Source organism: Furipterus horrens, unplaced genomic scaffold (genome assembly GCF_987537825.1).
Source record: "Furipterus horrens unplaced genomic scaffold, mFurHor1.1.pri manual_scaffold_1, whole genome shotgun sequence".
NCBI lineage: Eukaryota > Metazoa > Chordata > Mammalia > Chiroptera > Furipteridae > Furipterus > Furipterus horrens.
Genome location: NW_028327171.1, coordinates 194,821,793 through 194,848,632, shown reverse-complemented (window position 1 = coordinate 194,848,632; position 26,840 = coordinate 194,821,793). Strand labels below are relative to the sequence as shown.

Here is a 26,840-nt window from a genome sequence, read left to right as displayed (position 1 = left end):
GCATGGTTCTCTCTTTGCCCTTTCAAAGCCGCATGGTATTATCCTCTCTCCCTTTCCAAGCTGCATGGAGTTCTCCTCTGCCCTCCTTGCAAACTATGTGGATCTCCTCTCCTCTTCCTTCTCTCTAAAAATGGGTGCTGCCTATTTTTAAACCCCTGACCATGGCCTGTGACACAGTGGGCGTGGTAACGGGTTCTGACCATTCACAGAACCTTGCGCAGGCCCTGTATGCTCTTTCCTCACCTTTCTATGGTCAAAACCCCTCCCATCTCCTTGGGGCCTTGGAAGAACCAAACTATTTGCATAACTAAGACACTAGTTACTAGTCATAGTCATGCAAAAGGTGTTCCCTTTTCCCCACCCCCCAACCTGCAGGCTCTGGGGATTTTTAGAGATCCCCCACTCTGTAACAATAGTGTGGCAAGAGGTTGGGCACTGTGGCCCTTTATACACTGTGTAAGATGCTGCCTTGAAAGTACTTCAGGTATTTGCTGGCTGTGTTAGTTAAAAGGATAATTTTTATTATTCAATGCAAAATAGCTAATTATAAATCTAAACAAATTATTTTAAATAAAAGTTCCCTAGGGAACAAGAAGCTCTCTTGATTTGAACTTGAGAAGGCAAAGGCAGGACCAAAGAGTGAAAATGAAAAATGGAAGGCTCTTGGTTAGACCTGGTTCAAATTCCTCTGATTCTGAGCTGGAAATAGAACTAGTGAGTATAGTGAAGTAGAATATTAAAGGTACCCTAAGATGACAGCAGTGTGTATCCTGGGATGACACTTGCTGTTAAGACTGAGTCCTGTTAACCACCAGTATGACCAGCAAGCGCCCAGTGTTTGCCCGGAGGTCATGATCTTGGCAAGGCAGCTGTTTTGTAATTATCAGGCATATCCCTTAGGCCAAAACTGATGCAACGCATTTCCACATCTATTTAGGTTCCTCTCAGTTCTTGCTCTGATTCTGATTTCTGCATTCTGACTCCTGACTCATCGTCTTTTGCAGCCTTACTCATTTCTGTTCTCATTGAGTGAGTGTTCACACTTGGGTTGTAAATAAGCTATATTTTCTGATGTGTGGCTTCATAGAGCCTGTGGACCTGTTCAAGTGCGGCAGAGCATCGCTTCTCCTGGTTTCCAGTTGGCCTGATCCTGTGTGGTGAGTCCTCCCCTCCTACGCCCTCAGCTGCAGCTGCACCTAGTTCCTCAAGGTCGGTCATTCTATACCTAAGTGCCGTGAAGGGCTTGCATTTGGAAAGCTCCCTGCCACTCCCTCCAGGAATCCAGCAGCCCTACCTCCAACTACTTCCAGGCTCAGGTCCATCCAGATTAATGACGTGATTACTAAAATAATTCAGGATTCAGATTCTCCTGACTTGCAGTAAGAAAGAGGAAGCAAGCAAAAAGTCAAACCAAATTGAAGGTTGGCCATAATGGTAGGAGTTGATGTTTAGTAGGTAAAATTATTAACCTATATGAAAATCGTATTTATTTTGGGTCTTTCTCATTTGTCCCTTTAATAGATATTTATTGAGCATATTTCATGTTCTAGGACTTCTCCTAGCAACTAAGGATATAGCAGAGAATAAAAACAGAGAAAGTTTTGGTACTCAGAATTTACACCATACACCTAATGGGGTTTCTTAGAGTAAGAAGGTAAATAATTAATGATTTAAAGGATTCAACTTTATAGAGGGGAAAAATTTAAGAGTCTAATTGGTATGCTAATCTATGTTCTCTCAGTTAATCACAGATAGAGTAACCATTAAGCTTGGGGCAGCAACTTGAAATAAAGGCATAGTGCTCTAAAAAGTATAGTCTTGCATATCTTATAGTTAACCAATAACAAAACATCCTGGCCCCTATTTTTTTTCCAAATTTTATTGTGAAAAACTTCAAACATTCAGATAAGGTGCAAGAATAGTGCAGAGCACAACCATATACCCATTATCTAAATCAATTGTTAACATTTTGCTATATCTGGTTGATCTGTAATTATTTATGCATAGTACATAATTTTAAATTTCTTATTTGAGAATAATTTCAAGATTACAGAAAAGTTGCAAGACAAATACAAAGAATCTTCACATATCCCCTTTACCCTGACTCACCAATTGTTACAATTTTGCTCCATTTGCTTTTATATTCTTTCTGCATGTTTGTAGGTAGTTTTTCAGAACACTTTCCCCTACGTATTTCACTGTCTATTTTTAAAAACAAGGACATTCTTTTACATAACCACTGTATACTTATCAATTACAGGAAATTTAAAATTGATTTAATATTTTTGTCTAATCTACAATCCATATTCCAATTTTGTCAACTGATCCAATACTGCTCTCTTGGGCATTTAATTTGTCTCCAGTACAGGATGCAGTCCAGCATCATATGTTACATTTACTTGTCATGTCCCTTTAGTTTATTTTAATCTGGAACATATGCACAGTCTTTCTTTGTCTTTGATGACATTGGTATTTTTTTTTAATTTAGGTTTTTGCTAATTTTATTTTTAAAAATTTAAAATAGTATACATATTTATTGTTATTCTATTACAGTTGTCTAATTTTTACCCCTTTGCCCTCCTCCACCTGGCCTGCCCTAATGGTCCCACAGTCAGTCCCCACACAGTTGTTTATGTCCATGGATTATTCATATACGTTCTTTTTTTAAAATATTTTATTTATTTATTTTAGAGAGAGGGGAAGGGAGGGAGAAAGAGAGGGAGAGAAACAGCAATGTGAGAGAGATAACATCGATCTTAGGCTTCTCGTAAGCCCCAAAATAGGAGCCTGGCTCACAACCCAGGCATGTACCCTGACTGGGAATCGAACTGGTAACCTTTCTATTCATAGGCTCGCACTCAATCCACTGAGGCACAGCAGCCAGGGCCATATATGTTCTTTGACTAGTCTCTTCTGCTTTCCACCATTATCTTTCTCCCCACTCCCCTCTGGTCGCTGTCAGTCTGTTAAATGTAACATCAAAACTTTAAAAAAAAATGTGTTTCTTATTTGATGTTCATCCATGTCACAGATTGAGTTATCCTTGAAGATGCTGAGACAGAGTTTAATGATCAGGTTGTGCCCCTAAGATCCATATCTGTGTGTGGCAGGGGGGTGGGTGGGAGAGAACTGGGCAGGGGTAGAAATTGAGTTGCAAGGTCGGGCTGACAGCCATAGCAAACTCTAACGCTAAAATAGGCCCATCAGAATGTCTCCTGTTGGTCCAGAACTGGCCAGGTCTTGCACTTACGTACCAGTGATCACTGAAGGACATGACCTTGGGCAAGGCTGGGCTCCGTGTGGGAGCAGCAGTCCCTTGAGGGCTGGTAGCTGGAGGCAGTCTCTTGACTACTCTCCCAAGAGCTAGGGCAGTAAGGTTTTCTTGAAGGAGGAAATGTATTTCTGTTCATCATATTTCATGATAAGAATCAGGGTATACATTCCCAGCCTGACAACTATAATGTGTAATTTTTTTCTGAATCATTTGAAGACAATATGTAGACTTCAGCCTTAAACTTCAACATACAACAACCCCCCCCAAAAAAGTTCTCCTACAAAACAATATCATTAACAAACCTAAAGAAATGAAAATTACTTTTTTAATGATGTCCAATCCATATAGAATTTCCACAATTATTCTCAGAATACCTTAAACAGGTTTGTTTGTTTTTTCTTTTATAGCTTATTAAAATCAGTAGCTAATCCATGGTCACATATTACATTCAGTTTTTGTATCCTTTCTCTTTTAATCTGGAATGACCCCCCTATTTGTTTTTCAGTGACAAAGATTTTCTAAAGAGACCAGGCCTGATGTCTTGAAGAACCTCCCTTCTTGTCAGACTTTCAAATTTGAAAGTCATAAGACAATGTCATAAGAACTGAGAAAAATCCCCTTTGCTTTTTATTATATGATTTTAAGTACTTAGTGAAGATAAAACAAGTATGAAAGGATGTAGGCTATGCTTGCTGGAGTAGAAATTGAAGTTCTGCTTTTCTATTTATTATTAATTAAATAGAGTCATTACAGAAGGACATAAAATGATTTATTATAGTAATTTATTACACACTTATAAAATCGAGTTAACTCAGTGTGTGTGTGCGTGTGTGTGTCCAGGTTCTACTTAATCTTCACGTCTCTGACAAAGAGACAAAATTAAAAGCTGCTTAGTATTACTTTTTTGTAATTTGTTAGTAAGAACAGGAAATGAAAGAATCATGTTATCTTATTTTATCCTATTATATTGTATTACAACCATATTATATTGTTACTAAAGCTTCTTTAGTTCTTTTAATGTAGCACTAACGTTATAAGCAGTTTTATTCTCTTAAAATATTGTGACTCATTCATTCTAACAAATTAAGAAAGATATGAGACACAACAATCTTTTGGGTTTATTTCCAAATGGGCTTCTTTAACTACTGTCTTTCCATTGAGCTAGTTGAGAGTTCCCATAAGGCTATCAGCTGATTTCTCAAAAAAAACTTTGCAGGCAAAAAGGGACTGGCAAGAAGTATTCAAAGTGATAAAAAGCAAGGATGTACAACCAAGATCACTCTACCTATCAAACCTATCACTTAGAATGGAAGGGCAGATAAAGTGCTTCCCAAACAAGGTAAAGCTAAAGGAGTTCATCATCACCAAGTCCTTGCCATATAAAATGACTCTAAAAAACAAAAAACAAACTAAGCAAACAACCATAACAGGAACAGATCTATAGATATGGAGATCATATAAAGGGTTATCAGTGGGAAGAGGGAAGCGGGGAAGTGAGGGAAAAGGTGCAAGAATCAAGAAGCATAACTGGTAGGTACAAAATAGACAGGGGGAAGTTAAGAATAGTAAAAGTAAATGGAGAAGCCAAAGAATTTATATGCATGACTCATAGACATGAACTAAGGGAGCGGGGATTGCTGGAGAGAAGGGAAGTACCTGGCAGAGATGGGGGCAAAGGGAAAACATAGCAAATCAATAAATATACTTAAAAAAAGTTTTCTGACCAAAAATGATATCCCTGCTGCATATTAGTAAAAATACTTTAAGATTTTGTCAATGGTCACCACCTTGACAACTGGCAAGCGTGTCTTCTCTCCTTCCACCTTTCTTTTGTTCTTCCTTGTTTCTTTGTTCTTTTTTGTGTGGAAAGAATTTAATGTTAAAACTATACTATAGGACTCATTTTCTATCCAAACTAAGTTATACTCCATAAAAATTAAGTGGGAAATTTTCATTATAAAAGATTATACTATTATACTAATTATAATTATACAATTATACTAATACTATGAGTAGGATAAGCTATAACAGAGAACAGAAAGATTTTGCCTATTTGAGCCAATCTATTTTGATTCAGTGCCATTCTTTTTTTTAAAGTATATTTTATCAATTATGTTGTTACAGTAGTCCCAATCTCTTTTCCCTTTGCTCCTCTCTTCCCAGTATCTCCCTTCCTTCCAGCAATCTCACCCCACTTAGATCATGTTCATGGGTCATGCATATAAGTTCTTTGGCTTCATCCTTTCCTATATTATTCTAAACTTCCCCCTGTTTATTTTGTTCTTAACAATTATGCTTCTTAATCCCTGCACCATTTCCCCCTTTCTTCCCCTTCCCCCTCCCAGCTGATACCCTGAAAATGATCCCCATACCTATAGTTCTGTTCCTACTCTGGTTTGCTTAGTTGAGTTTTGTTTTTATTTTTTTAGATTCAGTTGTTGATACTTGTGAGTTTGTTGTCATTTTACTGTTCATAGTTTTGATCTTTTTCTTAAATAAGTCCCTTTAACATTTCATATAATAATGGCTTGGTGACGATGAACTCCTTTAGCTTTACCTTGTCTGGGAAGCACTTCATCTGCCCTTCCATTCTAAATGATAGCTTTGCTGGATAGAGTCATCTTGGTTGTAGATTGCTTCTCATCACATTGAATACTGCTTGCCAGTCCCATCCTGCCTGCAAAGTGTCCTCTGAGAAATCAGCTGATAGTTTCATAGGCACCTCTTTGTAGGTAACTCTGTTCTTTTCTTTTGCTGCTTTTAAGATTCTCTCTTTATCTTTCACCTTTGGCATGGGTCTTGGTGTGATCTTCTTTGGGTGTAGCTTGTTTGGGACTCTCTGTGCTTCCTGTACTTGTATGTCTATTTTTTTTTTTTTTTTATGCCAAATTTGGGACGTTTTCTTCGTTACTTTTTCACATAAGCTTTCAATTTTTTGCTCTTCCTCTTCTCCTTCTGGCACCCCTATGATTTGGATGTTGGTATGTTTAAAGTTGTCCCTGAGGTTTCTAAGCCTATCCTCATTTTTTTCAATTCTTGTTTCCTCATTTTGTATGGGTTGACTTTTTTTGTTCCTTATGTTCCAAATCATTGATTTGAACTCTGGTTTCCTTCTCATCACCATTGGTTTTGTGTGAATTTTCTTTCATTTCATTTAGCATAGCCTTCACTTCTTCTCTTATGTGTTTGCCATACTCAAGCATATCTGTCAAGCCTGTGAGCATCTTTATCATCAGTATTTGGAATTCTGCATCTGTTAGGTTGTCTATCTCCTCATCTCTTAGGTTGGCTATCTCCTCATCGCTTAGTTCTCCTACTGGAACCTTGATCCGTTCCCTCTTTTGGGCCATACTCTCTGTCTCCTCATTTTGACAGTCTTCTGTGTTTGTTTGCCTCTGTGTCTCAGGTAGAGCTGTCACACCTGTTATGTTGTAAGGGGCGGAGCCTTAGGTATGTGTCATACAGGGCGACCCGTTTTACCATGTTGTGGTGTTGTATGTGGGGGAGGGATCTGAGAGGGAGCAAAGCTGCTTGCTCAGCACTCACCCCTTTTTCAGTCACTTCTCCCATATCCATATGGGACTGGCGCCTCTCTAGCTGTTGCCCTGGCCGTCGTTCCCAGAGTTGGTGAGTGTGCGAATGTTCTAGGACTGTGGGGGCCCTTTAAACAAGCAGACTCTGCTGAGAGACTGGCAGATTCTGCTTCTGCCCCAACCCTCCCTCGCTTGCACAGTCAGAAGCAATGAGGCTTTGTTTTCCTTGGTGCTGGAACCATGAGCTGTGCGGTCTGGTCTGGTGCTGGTAGCGTGCCCCAGGTGGCCCTCCCTACTTTTTAAAATGTGTGACTGTGCTTTCTGCTGGTCTGCCACTGCCACTGCTGCTGCTGCTGCCACCACACTGAGTCCTCTCTGCCCCGGCTCCGCCCCTCCTACCTGTCTGGATGAGTATTTCTCCTTTATATCTTTGTTTGTTGGACTTCTATGCAGTTTGATTTTCTGGAACTTCTGGTTGTCTCTAGTTTTGAGGTAGTTGTTTTCCTTCTTAGTTGTGGAGGGAGACGCAGCATGTCTGCCTAGGCTTCGATCTTGGCTGGAAGTCCTGCAACATCATTCTTTGAGTGCTCCTTCTGTGTAAGTCCCTGTATTGGACACTTTGATAAGCCACAAATTTAACTGATTTATTGATCCTTTCATTTATTTATATATTTTTATAGTCTCTAGAGCTAAAACAAGTTTAGGAATAGAAGGAAGTGTTAGAGCAAAATACATTATTCCAAACAAATTTAACTATTAGATGAGTTATAATCTTAAATTTCATAAGTGTAATTTGTTAGAGGGTTCGATCTTCCAGTCAGGGCACATCAGAGAAGGAAAACTCTGACTCCAAAAAACCTCCGCTGCCTTGCGGCATACCTCTTCAGGGGAAAGGCTAAGGGAGTAAACCCCGACAGAAAATCCGGAGCCGGAGTCCCTAAGGCGGTTTGACGTTGTAGTCAACACCGGCAACTCCTGCGGCGCACCTGAAGCCAAGCTGTATTGACTCCGTCTTTCCCTTGGATCCCTCAGCTGCGAAGAGAGGGGGGGTCTGCTGCATGGGCAACAGCAGACCCTCCATATCACCCTGCCCAGGCTCTGTAGCTTCAGCTCCACTGGAGAGGACACTCCAGCGTCATCGCAAGATGTCGATTCAACACGGGAGGAGACAGATACCGTGTCACTCCCGAGTCGGACTGCACAACCATTCTCGGCGGTGCAGATAGACTCTTAAGAAGCTACACCATCGTCTCTCGAGATGGACGGCTGCCGACGACGACGACGACGACGACGAATTTGTTAGAACACCATGCTATTTGGGCCAAGTGGTTTCCAGATGCACAAATCATGCCTATTCCAACTCCCTATCAAGGTGACAATAGTGAAAATAATGTTGCCAAGAGAACTGGCGCTCATTCACATGGTGCCTTGGTGTATGACCCAACAATTAGTGCTGAGAAAAACAGGGTTTTATTGACAATACACCAACCTTGGTGAGGCTGGAAGCACTTCAGCTCTGAGCCCTGTTCTCCCACAACACCTAGCACTTCCCTTGCTCTCCAAAAAGCTATAAGCCAAAACCAAGCGCAATAGTTCCCCGTTCCTTATCTGCCGGCTCTCTCCTTCAGGAAAGCGTGTGCCATGTTACACTGGATCATGGTGAAGTCCTCTCCATATGTCCCAAGTTCCAAGAGTCCAGATAGAGTCTGTCTGCAAGTCAGAGTCCTTGGTGACTTTGAAGTCAGCTAGAGTGGGGACGAGCAAAACAGCAGTGTGCCTGCTTTCTTTCTAGCATAGTCCACATGGCTGAATCCTGACTACAAACTGCATGACTGCTTGCTGCTTTTTACGTGGCTGCTACAACCTGCTCCTACATCATGGCACCCCTCCATCATGCTCCTTCATCATGGCTTCCTTTTACATCCTGGAAGTCCTGTTCATCTTTCACCCAGGGCAATAGCACAGCTATTACCCAGCTGTCAGCTTGCCATAGATATGCAAAGTACCTTAAAAGCTGTATTATCTCCTCCCCTATCCCCTGAACTATGGCTGTGGGACTTTGGGGATCCCTCCCCTGCTCTGTTTCAGTAACAAAGTAAGGACCTCAAAAAATTCTTTCCTCCACGAAAGCAACCGGAAATGGGCAAAGCAGTCAGAATCAGCTTTTTCAGAACTCTGGAAATTACCCGAAGACTAGCAACAATCAGATGTGTTTATTCAAAAAGTGAGAAATAGAAGGATAAAGGATGGACTAAACAAAGGAATGGAAGAAGGAGGAAATAGCTCAATCTCAGTAAGAGAACTGAGCTTTGTGGCATCTTAACTTGCCCCAGTCCATTCTGGAGTCTTCTGCTTTGGGATATTCATTTTTTATTTATTTTTTTACAGATTTTATTTATTTATTTTTAGACAGAGAAGAAGGCAGGGAGAAAGAGAGGGAAAGAAACATCAATGTGTGGTTACCTCTTGCACATCCTCAACTGGGGACCTGGCCCGCAATCCAGGCTTGTGACCTGGGTGGGAATTGAGCCAGAAACCCTTTTGTTCACAGGCTGGTGCTCAATCCACTGAGCCACACCAGCCAGGGCTGGGATATTCTTAAAAACTAACAGCCTGCATTCTAGGGGAAGACCAGTAGCGTGGCAGTCTCTGGGAAGAACAGAAAGGAGCTGGCGCCCCATCAAAGTTTCATTCCCAGAGAATTTGTATATGACCTGTCTGGTGGCTCCCAGAAAAACCTCACTTACAAGATTGTCTGTATTGGACCTAATTCAGAGCTCAACCATTGTGAAAAGCTTTTTACCCATAAGCATTTGTCAAAAATAATTACAGGCTATTACTTAACTTTGCAGATGCCTGAGGTGATGGATACCAGCTGGAGGAAGACATTAAATTAACCAAAAGCTTTAAAAGAACAATTGGAGCCCTGGCTGGTTGGCTCAGTGGATTGAGTGCCAGTCTGCAAACCTTAAGGTCACTGGTTTGATTCCCTGTCCAGGGCACATGCGTGGGTTGCAGGCCAGGTCCCCAGTTGGGGTGGGAGAGAGGTGACCTCTGATGTTTCTTTTCCTTTTTATCTCCCTCTCTTCACCTCTCTCTAAATATAAATAAATAAAATCTTTTTTAAAAAATAAAAGAAAAGTTGGAGAATGAGACATACAGAGGGACTTTGAGAAGCTTTGACATATACCTAGGAATCAAGAAGGCCGGGTGACACCAAAGTTTTGTGGGTTTGATCACCAGCTGGGATGCATACAGGAGGCAACCCATCAATGTTTCTCTCTCACTTCAATGTTTCTCTCTCTATTCCTCCCTCTCTAAAATCAATAAAACATAGCCTCAGGTGAGGATTAAAGAAAAGAGAAAGGGTGTGCTCATGTCCAGAATCTGTGCATTATCAAGAGCAGAAAAGACCCCAAGCTCTCACCTCTGGATGGCTTGAGGCTTTGTGCAAGTAGAAAGTGAGGGCTAAGGCCAAGTTGAAAGTGTGCCTCAAACATACATACAAGCCCTTCACCAAACAATTGAAGAGTGATTGGTTCCAAGCATTTCAGGAAATTTCCTGGTCCAACATATTACTTCTGGTGCTCTGCATGGTAGTGACAACAAAGGGAAGGCCACGTGGTCTGTAGGACAGCCAACAGCTTTGATATCTCCCTGGATTCTTGCTCCCAATTTCAGTTCAAGCCACCAAGGATTTTCTTTCCATGTCAGCCATACATTTAAATGGGTGACTTTCGTGTCTTTTTCACCGATTTTAGAGTTTTTAAAGAATATCTTAGTAACCATGTTGTAAGAAACATTACTCCACCCAGTTTTTGAGCTACTTCTTTATCTTCCTCTTTAGGAAGGATCTACCTGTTCTGTCATGTCCTGTTTGAATAGAGCAAAGAGCAAAGAATTGTGTAAGCTGCAGTGGCTGCATTGCTGGGGGAGTCCCACGTGTCTTTTTCTACTCTTCAGCCTCAGAACCAGGCTTCAACCAGCTTCCATTTTCTCTTCTTAACCTGGAGGGGACTCGGGAACCCAAGACATTTTCCTCTCCCTCAAGCTGACTCTACTGCCCACTTCTCTTGCCACAGATCTCTCCAATGTCCATATTTTTTGCTCCTCAAATACTTATTTTTATCTTAAGGCCTTTATAGTTAATCACTAGAGAAGAGTCAATAATAAAAACAAGATCAATATGAGAGGTTTATGAGCATTTTTATAATTCTACAAAAGGTCCTGATTTCATTCTAAGATGACATTTCATCTTGCAATTATATTCTCTTATGGAGTTAGTTTATCTATATTTAGGTGAAGAGCAGAGGGGCCCCATCTTCAAAGATGACCCTGCACCAAAGATGTGACCAAACCTGTGGATGCTATTGAGATAGAATAATGTGTCCTGCACTCTGAAGGACATTTGACACCTCTGAGAATTACCAGATTGAATGATACTGTCAGTATTCCTCTGTCCTGATCAGGAATATTGTGAACATTATTTTGTAATTCTCTATTGTTATATCATCAAAATATCCAAGTATAAAGTAGCTTCTGATTGTGGACCCACTTTTAACCACTTGGTTAACACAAGGCTTTATCCCCTTCTGAGAATTTGACTTGGTTTGATGTATGTTAGAATTTCTTACTCTCAACTCCTCATTTTTTTAGCTTTTTTCTTTTCCTTTTTTTTTTTTTTTTTTTACCCCCTTATCTCCCTCCCCCCTCCTCCCTAGCTTTTTTTCATATTTTCATTTTGTTGTCTCTCTCTGTCACATTTTGGATAACGTCTTCAGATATATCTTCTAGTTTACATTCTCTCATCAGCTGGGTCTAAGCTTCTACTTCACATATCCATTAAATTTTAATATTAACTTTGTAATTTCTAGAAGGTCTACTTCATTCTTCATAAAACTTTCCTGTTCACAAAGTAGATATTTTGCTTAAGATTCCAGTAGTTATTAGTATTTCTGTCTTTAGTATTCAGGTCTTGTAAAGTGTTCTGCTAACTTTCTGTTTTCTCATGTGTAAAGTGAAGGGATTAAATTAAATTACCTCTAGCACCTCATCCCATTTTAACAATGAGTTTATGATCTTTAGCTGACTCCACCCTCTTTCAAGGAGATTAAGGAATGGAAATTGGTTTTGTAAAGGGAGAACTCCCATTCCTGAACTAATAATGGCAAGTTGAAAAACAATATAAGTAGCAGAAGTAGCAATCAACAATTTGGGGATAATATGGGACATAAGGAAAATTGTTTTCCTTCTCTGTGCATTGCATATGGAAGAAATTTTACAGTGTCCCCGCTCTTTACCCTCCATGCCACCCAATCCCTCTAAGAAACTTAGCTGAGACATTGCTGTGTATACGCATTGATTGATAGAAGACTGGCTAAGCCATATAATTAGAACTAGACATCCTGACCAACAGCCAAGAGAGCCATCAAACTTCATCACTAAAATGTTAAGAGTCACCACAACATAGAGTTTCAGGGTTGCCAGAACTTTAGACATCATCAAGTCCAGTCATGTTTAATTCCTGATTTCCTGCTACAAAACCCTCAGTTTACAGTTGCCTCATTAATCATCTCCAAGTATGAGTAATGTGCCATCATTTGATACAGCTTTGTACAAGAATAGAAACTCCATGGGTTCTTTTCACTGGTGTTCACTTTTATATCTCCAGGGCCTAAAACACATAGTAGATGCTCAATAAACATTAAATGAATAAATGCCAATTTTAAGCAACTATAATCTTTAGAAAGTTTTCATTTACATTCATCTAAAATGTTTCTTTCCCTCATATTCTTAGTTTTACTGTCTGGCAGATAAAACAGTTCCCTCTTCTGTATGCAAACCCTTGAAGCATTTGAAAAAAGTCACCCTGCCCTTTCTTTCCACGATAAATAGCTTCCACCATTTCATTCAGTTCTCCTCACATGATGGAGTTTAAAGCTTTCTCTCCATCCTGTTCTCTTTTGGACATGCTCCAGTTTATCATTGTTCCTCTTAAATTATAATTCCCAGAAAAGAATACAATGCCCTGAGGTGCAGTCCGACCAGTTCTAGTAGAGCTGGACAAATACATCGCCAATTCTATTAAAAAGCCCAAGGGCAAATTTACTTTTTTTTCCCCCCAAGTTGTCACATCTCTTTCTTGATTTGCATTAAACTCATAGTCAAGGATAAAGCTTATATTTGGGCAGAAATTTAGTGCATCTAAATGTCAGAACAGATCACCAAAGGGCACTAATCTCTGCCTTGCGTGAATAATAGTACCCATATCATGGAAATGAAAGTGAAGATGGTTGATTGGCACACTGCCTGGACGCCCTTCTTACAGATGGTGAAAAGGCACTGATTACAGATCTCTTTCATGTTGGCTTACCAAATCCATTTTAGCAAAATCATTCAGGGCCTGTAACTGCTGCTTAAGCATATTACCAGCTGGGAAAACCTGTTGGAGGAGGCGACTTGCTTTGTACTGTAATTGGCATAAAGTTCAATGCAAGTGTTGCTTAACGAGTGACTTCTGAAGTGTCAGAAGACAGGTAATTTCTAAAGGACTCTCTGGACACTGCCTTTCAGTCCCATTTTCCAAGTCAGTATGGTAGAATTAGGTTTTTTTCAGAAGTATTATAATGGCCATTGTGAATTTCTCTGTTCAGAACCTTCAAAACATTATCGTGTATACAAGCTAAACTAAAGTGTCATCAAGGTATCTACTATTACTATTAATTAATCTGACTCTTCTTAGGTGGTTTTAAAGATGAGCTTAGAATAACCATGCAGTTTTGCTTTTAATAACTAGTTACACAGTTATTAAACAGTTTCAGGGAATCAGACTTTAGGTTGAAATGGTTTGTCTGACTCTGCCTTGCTAGAGAAAATCTGTGATGAGCAGAAAATATATAGGAACCTGCTCTAAAAGTAGAATTTTTAAGAATAAATTTTATTGTATCAAGTGGTTTGTTTCGGAGTTTCTTCCAAGTTCCCTATTGGGAAATAAACTGCTTGTGCTATGCTTCAGTGAAAGTATAGTATTTAACTTGTATAGGAGCCAAGACATTTCTGACTACTTTCTAGGTCATGAATATCTGGAGAAGCACTTGGCTTTGAGTTATTCAAAATACTGAGACAATAGGGACAGTACAGACATATGCCTACATCCATTCTTTCTTATAAATCACCATACTTAATGACTTTTATAAGGTTACTTGTATTTTCTTTAAGTACCAGACCTCTACTTCTGAGACAAGGTGGGGTAATATCAAATATGAAAGAAAGACATTAAATCAGTTAAAATTATTCACTGCAAATTTACAGAAACAATCTGCAAAATAATATAGTTAAGTGATATCAGGAGTAGTTCTTGCCCTGAATTTCTACCACGGGTCAGAGAGTAAGTAAGTAGGAAAGGTGGCATAATAGAAAATGAGCTCAGATTAAAGGAAAGTGTTCTTAACATATAGTCATATGTTTTACCATTGAATTGGTATCTTTTGCTCCTTCCTTCCTTTCTGTGACAGTCAAGGAAAGAAGAGGAGAAAATAAAAAGGTTTTGAGCTATATGCACAAATGTTTTCTCCCCCTCCTTTCTGGTTATGCAGACTTCATGATGAAGAACTAGTTACGAAGTGGAGAGTTTGTGTCTTCTGAAGTTCTACAGCTGTTTTAGGCACTGCTGCATGTTTATAACCTTTTCTCACAGATGTTATATTTTATGAAATGTGACTCATTCGGGTGGTACTGGTATCTTTAAATGAAAAGAAATCCCAGAAGGCTGAATGATTACACAAGTTTTGTTCGCTCATAACTTGAAATACTTGAATAAATTCTGGGGGGCAAAAAAAGTCAGTAAGACTTTGCCATACTTAAATGAATTAGAAAGAGCAATGATTTAAATTTCCTTTTTTTTTTTCCCCCCTCTGGAGAGAAGGAGGGAGGGACAATATCCTTGTCTGGGGAGGTTTTGTTTTCATTAGCAGAATGTTTTCAATTTGTGTAGGCCTTTTGTTTTGGACCTTGGTTCATATTTTGGGTTCAATGTGCAAAAACATTTTTTAAATGCTCACTTGATGCCAAGCATTGGATTTTGGTGCTGCTTGGAGGCACAGAGAGGAGTAAAAGAGCTAGACACCTTGTCCTGCCATCTTTGAGCTTCTCATAACTGTTTAAAACTACATGTCACCTGTCTTTTCTAGATGAGGCACCCAGGGTCTCAGGTGGGCAGGTGCCACATCTAAAGTCATGCAGCTAGTGACATGCAGAACTAAAACATGGAACCGTGTCTCCTGAGTTCCAATGCTGTTTCAATATACCAGGTTACCTAGTACCCACGGACTTAAATGGGTCAAGTGTCATGGCAGGCCAGAAACTAGGGTGAGGCAATTGAGGCAAAATTTTCACAGATGCCAAAAAGCTTAGTAATCACACTTAATGCAAAAGAATTCCATGCTGAACAATATATCAAAATGTTAAATGAAGTCAGGATCTGACTTTGTATTTGCACAATGCAACCTCCCTTGCCTCACCCTCATCTTGGGTCTGTGGCATGCAATCTGAGCTTTTGGGTTGACCAAGGGGAAAACTAACAAGAAAATATTCCCATGACTCGAAGAGTTGTAAAGGAATCTCTGAATATACAGGGTGAGGTATTCAGATGTTCAGATGTTCAGAGATGGATCGCAAACTACACACAGTAGTGTACTTAGATAAATAGCGCTCATTCGTTTTCATAAGAAACTGAGACTGAAGAGCATGGGGGAAAACTCAAGATGTATCAGTGGTTCGTGCGTGGCTAGTTTTTTTGTTTGTTTGTTTTTTCATTCAGCCACAGATACAGCTCGAGAGGAAACAAAAACAACAGCAGAATTATTCTTTAAATTCTGTCATTCTCAGAATCTACTGCTTTAAATATTCTTGAGAAAAGAGTCCTGTGCTTCAGGTGCTTAAATGTTAAGAAACTGGGCATTTACAAACTGGATAAGAATTCTAACAATGCCAACTTGCCAACTAAATGGTTTTGCAAGTTCATTAGTTTTCCTCCTCTTCAGTTTTCTGATCAGTAGAGAATAAGGCCTCAGAAATAATATCTGTTGTCATAGATTCTTGTCCTTAAAGGATGATGTTAAAGGCCCCCTTCATGCATACATCAGTGCTTTCTAGAGTACCACCATTTGGCAACCATTTGGGCTGTGCCTGAACCCCTTAGTGCCCACCCAATGCTCTATCTATTTTTTTGGTTTGTTGTTTTGTAGGTTTTTAATGTTGCCCAATTTGAACAGCTCTAAATTCTTGTTTCTAATAAGCCAACATTTTTCTGGCTACTATGCCAACATTCTTTGCCTTAGCTCCCACATTGGGAACACACAGAATAAACGCCTCCCTTTTTCCTCATCTTCAGCTATCTGAAGATGGCCATCAGACAGACTACTTAAGTCTTCCTTCTTCACCAATCCCTTCAGCCATCCCAACAATGACACCATCTCAAGTCCCTGCAGTCCCTGAGTTTTTTCTTTGCACTGCTTTAGTTTTCCAATGCTCTTCTCAAAATTTGTTTTGCAGACATCAACAAACTAGTCCTAATATAGACTGAGCATGACAACCTTCTGAGATTGCTAGCTTCCTTTTCACTACCATAACATAATGAAAAGTGTTCACAATAATAATTCTGGGACCCAATGGTTTGATTATGACCAATGGGCAAGCCTTTCAACTTGCTTTATTTTATTTTTTGCTATTACATTTCATCCTATACTCCCTCTTGTATAGGAGAAAAAAGGCAAAACTGTTTTCAGGCACAATCTTGTGCGAATGGGAGGAAGTTCTAGAAATGTTGATCTTCCCTCTTCCCCCCATGTTTTTTGCTGCCTTGTTGAAAAAACATTACTGTTGCTATCAAAACAAGTTCCCCATCCACCCCCCTCACCAGTTCACTTAACTACTTCTCTGAGTGATGAACAGTATTGTTTTGTGAGTGGCTGCAACTTCAATATGTTCTGCAAGTTCCTTGACTATTGTTTCTTCTCCTTTAGGAGAAGAACCTTCCCTTTCTTTAAGAAAGGAAGTATCATGCCCTAAGACTTCTGTAAATCTCACTGACAATATGTGATTGAAAACCAAAACCTATTTAGTACCAAGTAATGATGAAATAGAAAACAAAGGTATATTGTGGTAGGAAGCAGCACAAACTTCCACCGTGTGCCCCTGACTTTTCTAAAGCCTACCTCTGTCTGCAGAGATTTCAGGTCATGGTTAAAGATTCTACACTCACACCAACATAGACATGGTCAACCTTTAAAACGATGCTAAACCATGGGTGGTATCCATTTATGGAATGTTTTATAAACTGTTAGGTACCCTGTTGTGATGGCTGCTTCCAAAGTCAGTTCTTCAGGAGACATAACACTGCCCAGAAGACATTAAAAAGGATGAAAGCTTGAATTTGGACTGTTTCTGTGAAAGAAAAGATCCAAAACTGGGACAATTCAGATCTCCAGTCGCTATCCAGTCATGTCCTACAAAAATAAAGTTACAGAAGTCCTCTGCCATCAAGGTTTTCAGGTTCAGTTCCTACATTCTTCCCACTAAAATTACTTGTACACACAGAGATCCTTTTTCATGGAAATACCGATATGGGGGTTTCTTACTGCCATAACCAAGGCTTTGAAACATTATATTGTCAAGTGGTGGTGATTCTTCCCCAGACTCTAGATAGTATTTGGGGAGGAGTGAGACTAAGACCTAGACTATATCCTTTAATCAAAGGTGAATAAATAGCTCTTTTAAAAGAGAGAAGCATGAGAAATATAATGCTTTACAGTATTATATTTTCTCACCAGTCTTGGCCAGATAAAAATGGCATCTGGGGGCTGGACACAGGGGTGCCCCAACTCAGACACCTTCAGGAGTCAGGCCTATAACAATGTGTGAACTCCATACAGATTCGATGTCTGTAGAAATAAAAAGCCCACAAAAACAAAACAAATTTTAAAATCTTTACTTCGAACTTCTTATCCTTCTCATGAAGTAACACAAAGAAATCCCTCCATTGTGTCTTGCTTTTTGTCTTAAACTGGTTATAATGATAGCTGCAATTATCGAGCATACTTTATGTGCCAAGTACTGAGCTGACCACTTTGAGGATTTCCTTTCGTGAACATCACAGCAACACAATGACTTAGTACTATTACTATTCCCATGTTACAAGTGAGGAGGAAACTGAAATTTTGATGTAGTAAGTGATTTTTCTAAGCTTCCACATCCAGGAAGAGGGGGAGACTAGGATTTGAAGGCAAGCATTCTAATTCCAGAGCCCATAAACCACTTAATTGTCTGATATTTAAATTACGTCTGTGTCAATTATTTCACACAAGGAATTAAGCCTATAAGTTTCTCGCTGACCCGAGGTTAACCATTCACTCTGTTTTCTCCTAGCCATCAACAGAGTCCTACCGATTGTCCAAGTGGGGACACTAACTTCTGGGTGGAGCATTAGAACAACCAGTATGTAAGTAGTCATTGGCTTTTCAAGTATGTTCTGTGTCTTCTTAAAAGATTTTATTTATTGATTTGAGAGAGAGAGAGAGGAAGGGAGAGAGAGAGAGAGAAATATCGATTTGTTGTTCCACTTACTTATGCATTCATTGGTTGTCTCCTGTATGTGCCTGATTGGGGAACAAACCCACAACCTTGGTGATCAGGACCATGCTCTAACCAAATGAGCTACTTGGCCAGGGCTGTGCTGTGTCCTCTTTAAACTGTCCAAGTGAAGCATGGGGGTTAGACATGCAGGTCAGCTTGGAAGCACTTTTTATGAAAAGGCCTTGATCCCAGCAGAGTGAAATAAGTATCATTTCCACTTTATTCAATTATTCTTTCTTTTCTCCTTTCCATAAAGGAAAAACTCTCTCCCAACCTCAGTGCCTTTAAAAGGGAATAAGACATTTGTATACCTAAAATTAGTTAGCTTTTCTGTTTGAGGTTGATTTACAATGCCAACTCAATAAAAAAGTTATTGTGAATGACATACTCAGTTTAGCTAAACTTCCTGAAAAGTTCTCTTAATTTCCTAAAGGAATGTCTCTCAAATACCTCCCTCATTTCCATTCTCACTATCACTGCCTGAGGCCCTTCACTTTTTGACTTCAATTGTGACAACATTCTCCCAAACTGCTACCAGATGATATTTACAAAAACAAAGATTCAGTGATGTCACCTCCTCCTACAAACCTTTTTATTTGCTCCCAACTGGCAATGGAGTAAAATCCAAATGCTTAAGCCTGACTTCATTACCAGAACACTCCCCTTTTTTGTTGTCTCTTTTCTAGGCAAGCCAAAAAGATTTCCATTCTTCCTCATATGCCACGGAATATTGTCATTAGTTTTAATGTCTGGCATTAAGCCGTAAATGGCCTGGGAGCTGCAGATAATCAAGATACTTCTCTATTAAAGGGTAGGCTCTGCCCAGGGTTGGGGTGAGAGGGTACCATCTACAATCACTCTTCTACCTCTTATCAACCAGCAGTAGCTGTCAGCATCACACCCAACCTTCAGTTTTCATTTAAACTTCCTTTGCTTCCCTTGGGTCAATAAACAGGGTATCTTTATACAACACTGCTATGCCTCAACACCTTCCAAGCAGAGATTGTTCATCCAAAGGGCACCAAAATATTCTTCTGGTGCCAAACATCTTGAGTATAGTCTGGGTGTGGGATACAGTTTATATTAGATAGTTAGTGGAAAATACTTGAATGCACCCAAACAACTATTATCTCCCCCCAATACACATATACCCACATGCTTCTCAAAAATTTTTCTCTTCCCTAAGAAGACAGCCCTTGAAAAATGAAGTTTGCTTACCATATGTGTTTGCTGGGTCATGGATGTGTGATTTCCACCAGAGAGTTTCTCTTTTGTGTCCATTGATTCATTCAGAAACTCATTCCTGTCATCAGTGAGAAGCAAAATACATATTCCCTCAAGAGCTCTATGGTTTTCACAGGACACATTTATTTAGCACATGAGTCCTTTTGCACCAGGGTGTCTGAGGAAATCTATACAGGCGATCCACATAGACAAAGGTCATTGAATCCTTCTCTCTATTTAAAGCAGATTAGAGCCTAAATTTTCTTAAGATTCTGTTAGGTATCCATTTTAGCTGTGGTCCAAGAAAACCCTTCTGACTTGACATCATGGAACTAAATTAAACCTCTCTGCATTCAGCAAATGTCCTGCCAGAAGACATTTTGTGTTTGTCAAGGTAGATAAACAGAATGTTTCCCTCTAAAGCCAAGCCTCGTTTAAAGGCACATTGAAAAGCTTAATGATACACATTTCTACCAGATGTCCTTTCCCCAAGTCATCTGGATTTCTTAGACTATTTATCACTACACTTTCTGCCAGAACTCTTGCTCTGAAATCTGTTTACTCAGAAAGAGTTTCAGCTTCACCATCTATTAAATCTGACTAGATCAGAAACCAATTTGTTTTAACTCAATAAACAGTTCTGTGCTCCAGAACTAGGCATTTGCTGCTTAAGTATCTGGGTAAATGTTATCCTGGAAAGTGATAACTTGGGTTCTCAGGACAGCTGAATCCCTGCAGGAAATAAGCCTCTTCACATTCTTTGGAGGCCAAGTCACAGACTTCAGGGATGGTTTTCTGAACTTTGCTCCACACCAAGCATTTCTCACACATTCCTAACAGACTTGGGTAGAGCTGCATACATTCATGTCCACAGAGCAGCCTGCCGCATCCTTGAGTGGCTACTCAAAAGATTTTATGATCGTGTAGATATTTATTAGTCTTTGTTCGCCAGAATTATTTATTTGCCTTCCAGCAGCACATGCGGTTTAGGAGAAATACAGTAGCTATTTCCTCTTTTCAGTCAAGTCTAAAGCCTCATTCTGGCATTGTCACAGTGCTCCTCCAAGGACCTCCAAACTGACACAACTAGACGGCCTCTTGATGGAAAGTCACTGCCAGCTAACACCGTTTGACTCTGCCCATTTCGTAAATGACTATGTTTCCTTCAAACCTGGATTTAAAGACAATTTTGTCTGCTATCCATCTCCATGTCTACTTACTGCCCAACAAGGCTCCTTTCCATTGCCCAGAAATTCCTCCAGCTTCACCTAGGTCCACATTCACATCATCCACCGACCCTGCCACGTCTCAAAAACACATGTGTATGTGCCACACGGTTACACCAAGGACGAATTTCCCCATCTTGTCCTTCTGTATCTCTTTTTGCCCATTCTCTCTTATCTCACCAAGAATGAACAGATAAGTATAACACCACAGAATTTCACAATTTTTTTATTGTTTTTCAATTACAGTTGTCCCATTTTCCCCCCATTGCTCCCTCCCACCCCGCCCACCCCTTCTCCCACATTCAGTCCCCTCCCCGTTGTCCATGTCCATGTGTCATTTATACACATTCTTTGACTAGACCCTTCCCCTAGTTATCCCCCTTCTCTTCCTTCCCCCACCCCCCTGAGAATTTCAGTGTTTAAAAGTTTAAAAACACACCTCTTGAAGTTTAGGCCCTTACATTTACATGGGCATAAATACACAAGGCAGTGAGGTTTCTCTGTAGATCACATTTTTACTGTGAGGGTGCAGATATTATTTTGAGATTGCTTGTTCACACACTTCACTTGCACTCTCATATGGGTGCAGTTTTAATATTTTCAACAAGTTTATTTCTTACACAGTATTAGCAAAGACTGCAAACTGGAGAGCTGACAGCATCCTAGAAACTATCCAAAGTGTGTTCTTTAGAAGTGGTGGGGACCATGGCAAGTCAGAGAGTACCTTCCTAGTCTAAAGAGGAATCTAATGCTGTTCTAGGAAATGCAGGCCCATTCCTAACAGATAAGATAAATTATCAAGAGAAGCTAAACATTTTTGGGTGAAATAGCCCAATATTTAAATATTAGTACCTGCATTACATATTTTAAACCATGTTTTCAATCAAATTAAACATGGTTTGCAATGGTTATAAAACATAGTTGCGTGGTAGTGGGATGGACCAGACCAAGCTGAGCCAGGACTGCAGGATGAGAGTAAAGAGCAGATTCACCAGCAAGAGAGAGAGGAAAGGGGTTCAGACTTGGCTCAATATGTGTAAATCAGGGTTTCTTTGGCACCATTGATTTTGGGGATAAGATAATTTGTTTAGGAGTACCCCTGGCCTCTACTCCTCATCCCCTGTTTTTACAACATGTCTGTAATGTTGTCAAATATCTCCTGAGAGGCAAAATTGCCCTGTGTGGAGAACCAGTGGAGTAGGTCTTGACGGTAGTAAGAGATGGGACATGGAGCCAGGGCAGTGCCTCCTGGGGTGGTAGGTGAGGAGTCTCACAAATTGGGAGCACAGAAGCATGAAGCCTGGGAGGGAGCAAATGAGAAAAGTCATGGAAGTGTGGTAATAGAGGCCAGCATTCTCCAGAGGACTAGAAAGAGCTAACGATATAGCAATCCAACGCCGGAACCCATGGCAAAGGACTAGGAACAAAGCAATACCCAGTTACTCAAGTCAGAGAATGAAGTAGAGGTAGGTCCATGGGTCAGGAAGACTCCCAAGTTGTGCTTTGAACTAGGAATGTGGTTGAGTTCACATTTAGGGCAGAGCACAGCTCATAGGAGTTGAAAGATCCAAAGTATGGGGGTTAGGTCAATGACGAGGCAGGGATATAGGGGTCAGGAAACAGGATGAGGGTCATTTATCAGGGAGGTTACTCACCCTTCCCTCTTATGGACCAGGGGCTTTGTCCTGCTTCAAGGAATAGCTCTGGGTGTGCTCTCCTTCCCATGAGCTTGCCCACACCTTTCCCTTTCACCTCTTCTTCCCCCGACAGGCACACATCTCCTAAACTGTAAGGGACCCCACGAGATTTACAACCAGGTGAGCAATGGGCAGCGGTAGCTCGTCCCAGGCCAACCCCCCGAACCTGTCTCCGACGCCTCTTTTTCTCTGACTTTCCATGAGCCAAAGCAGCCCCACCCAGGTCCTCTCCTGCTGCTTCTTCTATCCTAGGCCCTTCCTTGTTTCACTGTCCCCAGCTTTAATAAAAGTATTTGCAAAGATTTTTTAAAAAAGAAGAAGAGGAAGAAGAATAGCACTGGCCCTAGATGCTGATTTATTATTTTGTTTTCCTTACCAGGGTCCTCCTTGATAACTCTAATAGAAACCCAGTAAAGTTAGGACTTTTTTTTTTCTAGAGGAAAAAAAGAGTTGTCTCAATTTCTATAGTCAATCTTCTATATCAATTGGGCAAAGATTAAAGTTAAGGTCTCTGGAGAGGCCACTGAGCCTTAAACCTTATGATTTACCTCTCTGGGACCAAGGGGCAAGTCATTCACAGAGCCCAACTCAGAGTATCTATTTCTATTTTGATGTATAGTTTTCCCCTTTATTATTGAAAAGCTCAATGTTTTTAAGAATTTGCCTGCCCCAAGGGTCATGAACTTGCAGCTGGGCTGACTGGGGCCCACAGCTATTTTGTTTAAAACAGTTAATTTAGAACTTGGAAACTTCTCACATTAAAAATATAAATATCCAGCCATTCTTCAAAAACTCTGGCAACACTAAGTGCTCATTTCCCACATGGAAACAATTGGCTGGAACTGAGTAGCTGCTGTTGGCTGAAAGCAAGTCCACTTCTCTTGGTTCACCCAAATCCCATTGCCTCCTGACCTGGACTACTGCACCCATTAAAGCCACCTGCTCCTGGGACATTGAAATTATGAAATAAAGGGCAGAGAATAGTAACTCCGCCAAAGCATGCTAGGTCTAGTACCATCACAACTCAAGAGCTGCCCCTCGTTTTCCTACAAAGCAGGAGTCCTGCCAGCCCAACATAGTCCATTGCAAACATGCCCATATTCAGTCTCCAGGGTTAACACAGGTGTCCCTTAAATGCACTAGCTGTTTCCTCTGCCTTGAAACCTTGCTTTGAGAATAATCAGTACAAAACTGAGGTTCACCAAGACTCAGATATTCAAGAGTATAATCACAGGTACTACTAAGAAACCTACTACTTCCAGTTTATGAGATGAAATATTTTTATTCTTATGTTCCTATTCACTGAACACTTGTTGTTCTTTGAAAATTTGTTTTCTTTTTAAATTTGCTTCTGTAGATTTCTTCATTCACCACTTCTCAAGGTCATGGAAGATCTCGAGGAAACACTATATGAAGAATTTGAGAACTACTCCTATCCCATGGAGTATTACTCCCCAGAGTCTGAGTCGGAAGAGAAAGTACCCCTGGGAGTTGTTCACTGGGTCTCCCTGGGGTTATACTGTTTAGCATTTGTCCTCGGCATTCCAGGAAATGCCACTGTCATTTGGTTCACAGGTTTCAAGTGGAAGAAGACAGTCACCACTCTCTGGTTTCTCAATCTGGCCATTGCAGATTTCATTTTTCTTCTCTTCTTGCCCCTGTATATCTCCTATGTGGCCATGAATTTCCACTGGCCTTTTAGCACCTGGTTGTGTAAGGCCAACTCCTTCATTGCCCAGCTGAACATGTTTGCCAGTGTTTATTTCCTGACAGTGATTAGCTTGGACCGCTATGTGCACTTGGTGTATCCTATCGTAGCTCAGCGGCACCGAACCCTAAGGAACTCCCGGATTGTCATTATACTCATTTGGCTTTTGGCTTCCATAATGGGTGGTCCTTCCCTATACTTCCGGGACACTGTGGAGTGGAATAACCACACTATTTGCTATAACAATTTCTACAAGCATGATCCTGACCTTGCTTCGATGAGGCACCATGTTCTGACCTGGGTGAAATTTATTACTGGGTACCTCTCCCCTTTACTAACAATGAGCATTTGCTACTTGTGTCTCATCTTCAAGGTGAAGAAGCGAAGCCTCCTGGTCTCTAATAAGTATTTCTGGACCATCCTTGCTGTGGTCCTGGCCTTTTTTATTTGTTGGACTCCTTATCACCTGTTCAGCATTGGGGAGCTCATGATCCACCACAGTAGTGATTTCCACCAGGTGCTGCAGGCTGGAATCCCCCTCTCCACGGCCTTGGCATTTCTCAATAGTTGCTTGAATCCCATCCTTTATGTCCTAATTAGTAAAAAGTTCCAAGCACGCTTTCGCGCCTCAGTTGCTGAGATACTAAAGTACACGCTGTGGGAAGTCAGCTGTTCTGGCACGGTGGGTGAACAGCTTAGGAACTCTGAAACCAAGAACTCGTGTCTCCTGGAAACGGCCCAGTGAAATACTACTCTTCCACAAATCACTGTAAGGCTTTTGTTTGGCTCCCTCGACAGATGCTTTCAGATTATCCGGTCCCAAGATACAGAGCCGACCATAGCTTTTCGTTGTTGGTTTTGGTCAGTTTGTTGGCATCACATTTTTTGTGTAGATATAAAATTTAGGAAAGATTTTCATTTTTCCCTGCTACTTAAATTATGTGTCATTCTTGCTAATTATACTATAATGGATTAATCACAGCTGCTGAGGCAACTTCAGTTATTATTTTTTAAATCTTAACAAATTTCTCTAAGTCCTAAATCTTAATATTAAATATGTAATTCATTTCAAAAATGGTAAAATAAGTCTCCTTAAGTTCACTTCAACTTTGTACAAGTAACCTACTAGACAAATTCTTAAAATACAACATGTGCACGTCTTTATTTCATGTAACCTTTGTATATACATTTATGAATTAAACTAATAGTTGGTTTTAGTATTAGTTTAAAACATTGTTCCAGCTGGTTATTATTAATGCTTCATAAACTGCCCCAAAATCTAGTTGCTTAAAACAACAATTTATTACTATGCTATCTCACAATTCAGAGTCAGGAATTTGAACAAGCCCTGAAGGGAGGCTCCTCTCTGTGCTTCACTCTGTCTGGATCCACAGCTGGACTGGGGTGACCCAAATGGCTGAGGTTTCCAACAGCTGGGGGCTGGCTGAGCAGCTCTCTGCATTTCTCTCTTCTCTCTTCTCCTTTCCCCCACTCTCCTCTTCCTTCTCTTCTTTCTTCACACAGCTGTTCCCTCATGGCACCTCTGAGTAGCCAGAGTTCTAACAGGGCAATTTAGGCTCCAAGAGACCAAGGTGGACATTTCTAGTACTCTTAAAAGCTATGCTCAACACAGACATAATGTCACTTCCATTGTACTCTATTGGTCAAAGCCATCATAAACCTTTTATATCTATAATGGTGTTTATATAGATACCCGTATAAGACCATTAAAGCAAACCTTTAAGTCAGGTGCAAATCTGCTATATATTAGACTGTAACAATATTTTGACCTGTATTCATGTATCCCTTTAGCAAATAGATGAGTATCTAAGAGGTATGAAGAGCTAGACAGATTTATGAGGGATGCCAAGAACCATAGGTACTTAACAGTTTAGAAAGTGAAATTAAACTTGCATAAAAATAATCACGAAATAAGACAGATGGTAATAAGTGCCATAAGAGAGCAAGGAGAGGGGCACATGGTTCAGAGCGAGAAGAGACGGCATCCAGTGTCTAGGTAAAGGGACACTGGAAATCTCTGTCCTTGCCTTTGGGGTTCCCTGAGGTTCTGTTCCTATCTTGTCTCTGCTGGCATCTTCATATTTTATGAATATAAACTCTGCTACTCACTGCAATTAAAAAATATATGTATTTAATTTTCTATAATTTCTCAATCTTATTTTGGAAGTTGTGAGTGGAGCTATGTTATTTCTTGAATTAGTATCTTTTAAAATTTCATCTACTATCAGATCATTTATTGGCTATGTTCTTTAGTATTAGCCCCATGCAACAATCAGATCTGGTTTTGGAAATTATTCCAAAAAATGTGTGGCATAGTTCAGCCTGTCCCAAACTTTGGTCATTCCCAGACCTCATGGTTTCTGTTATATCCCGTACAGGTTAAGGGAAGGAAGGGAGAGGAGGCTGTGCATGTGTTTCTGGCCCTTTAGGCAGCATTTACCCTTGCCGCCTCCACCCACGGTTGGAGATATTCCACTCTGGGTTCCCTTGACCCTTGAGGAACAGGTCCTGGGTTCCCAGAACCGG

General features: G+C 40.4%; 1 protein-coding gene across 2 annotated transcripts; it reads left to right on the top strand.

Moving 5' to 3' along the window:
• Nucleotides 1-1,097: 1,097 nt before the first annotated feature.
• On the top strand, nucleotides 1,098-25,462 carry CMKLR2 (chemerin chemokine-like receptor 2). Of its 2 annotated transcripts, XM_090268623.1 has the most exons (3): nucleotides 1,098-1,157; nucleotides 18,232-18,304; nucleotides 23,943-25,462. In XM_090268623.1, exon 3 carries the CDS (start codon nucleotides 23,971-23,973, stop codon nucleotides 25,036-25,038), a length of 1,068 nt encoding a protein of 355 aa, XP_090124749.1. In that variant the 5' UTR covers nucleotides 1,098-1,157; nucleotides 18,232-18,304; nucleotides 23,943-23,970; the 3' UTR covers nucleotides 25,039-25,462. The 2 variants fall into 2 exon arrangements, with proteins under 2 accessions (XP_090124749.1, XP_090124741.1); XM_090268615.1 differs by lacking the exon at nucleotides 1,098-1,157 and having other exon boundaries at nucleotides 18,242-18,300.
• The last annotated feature ends 1,378 nt before the right edge of the window (nucleotides 25,463-26,840 follow it).

Coding starts and splice junctions, on each gene's coding strand:
- CMKLR2 (XM_090268623.1), top strand. CDS start 23,971: ATGGAAGATCTCGAGGAAACACTATATGAAGAATTTGAGAACTACTCC.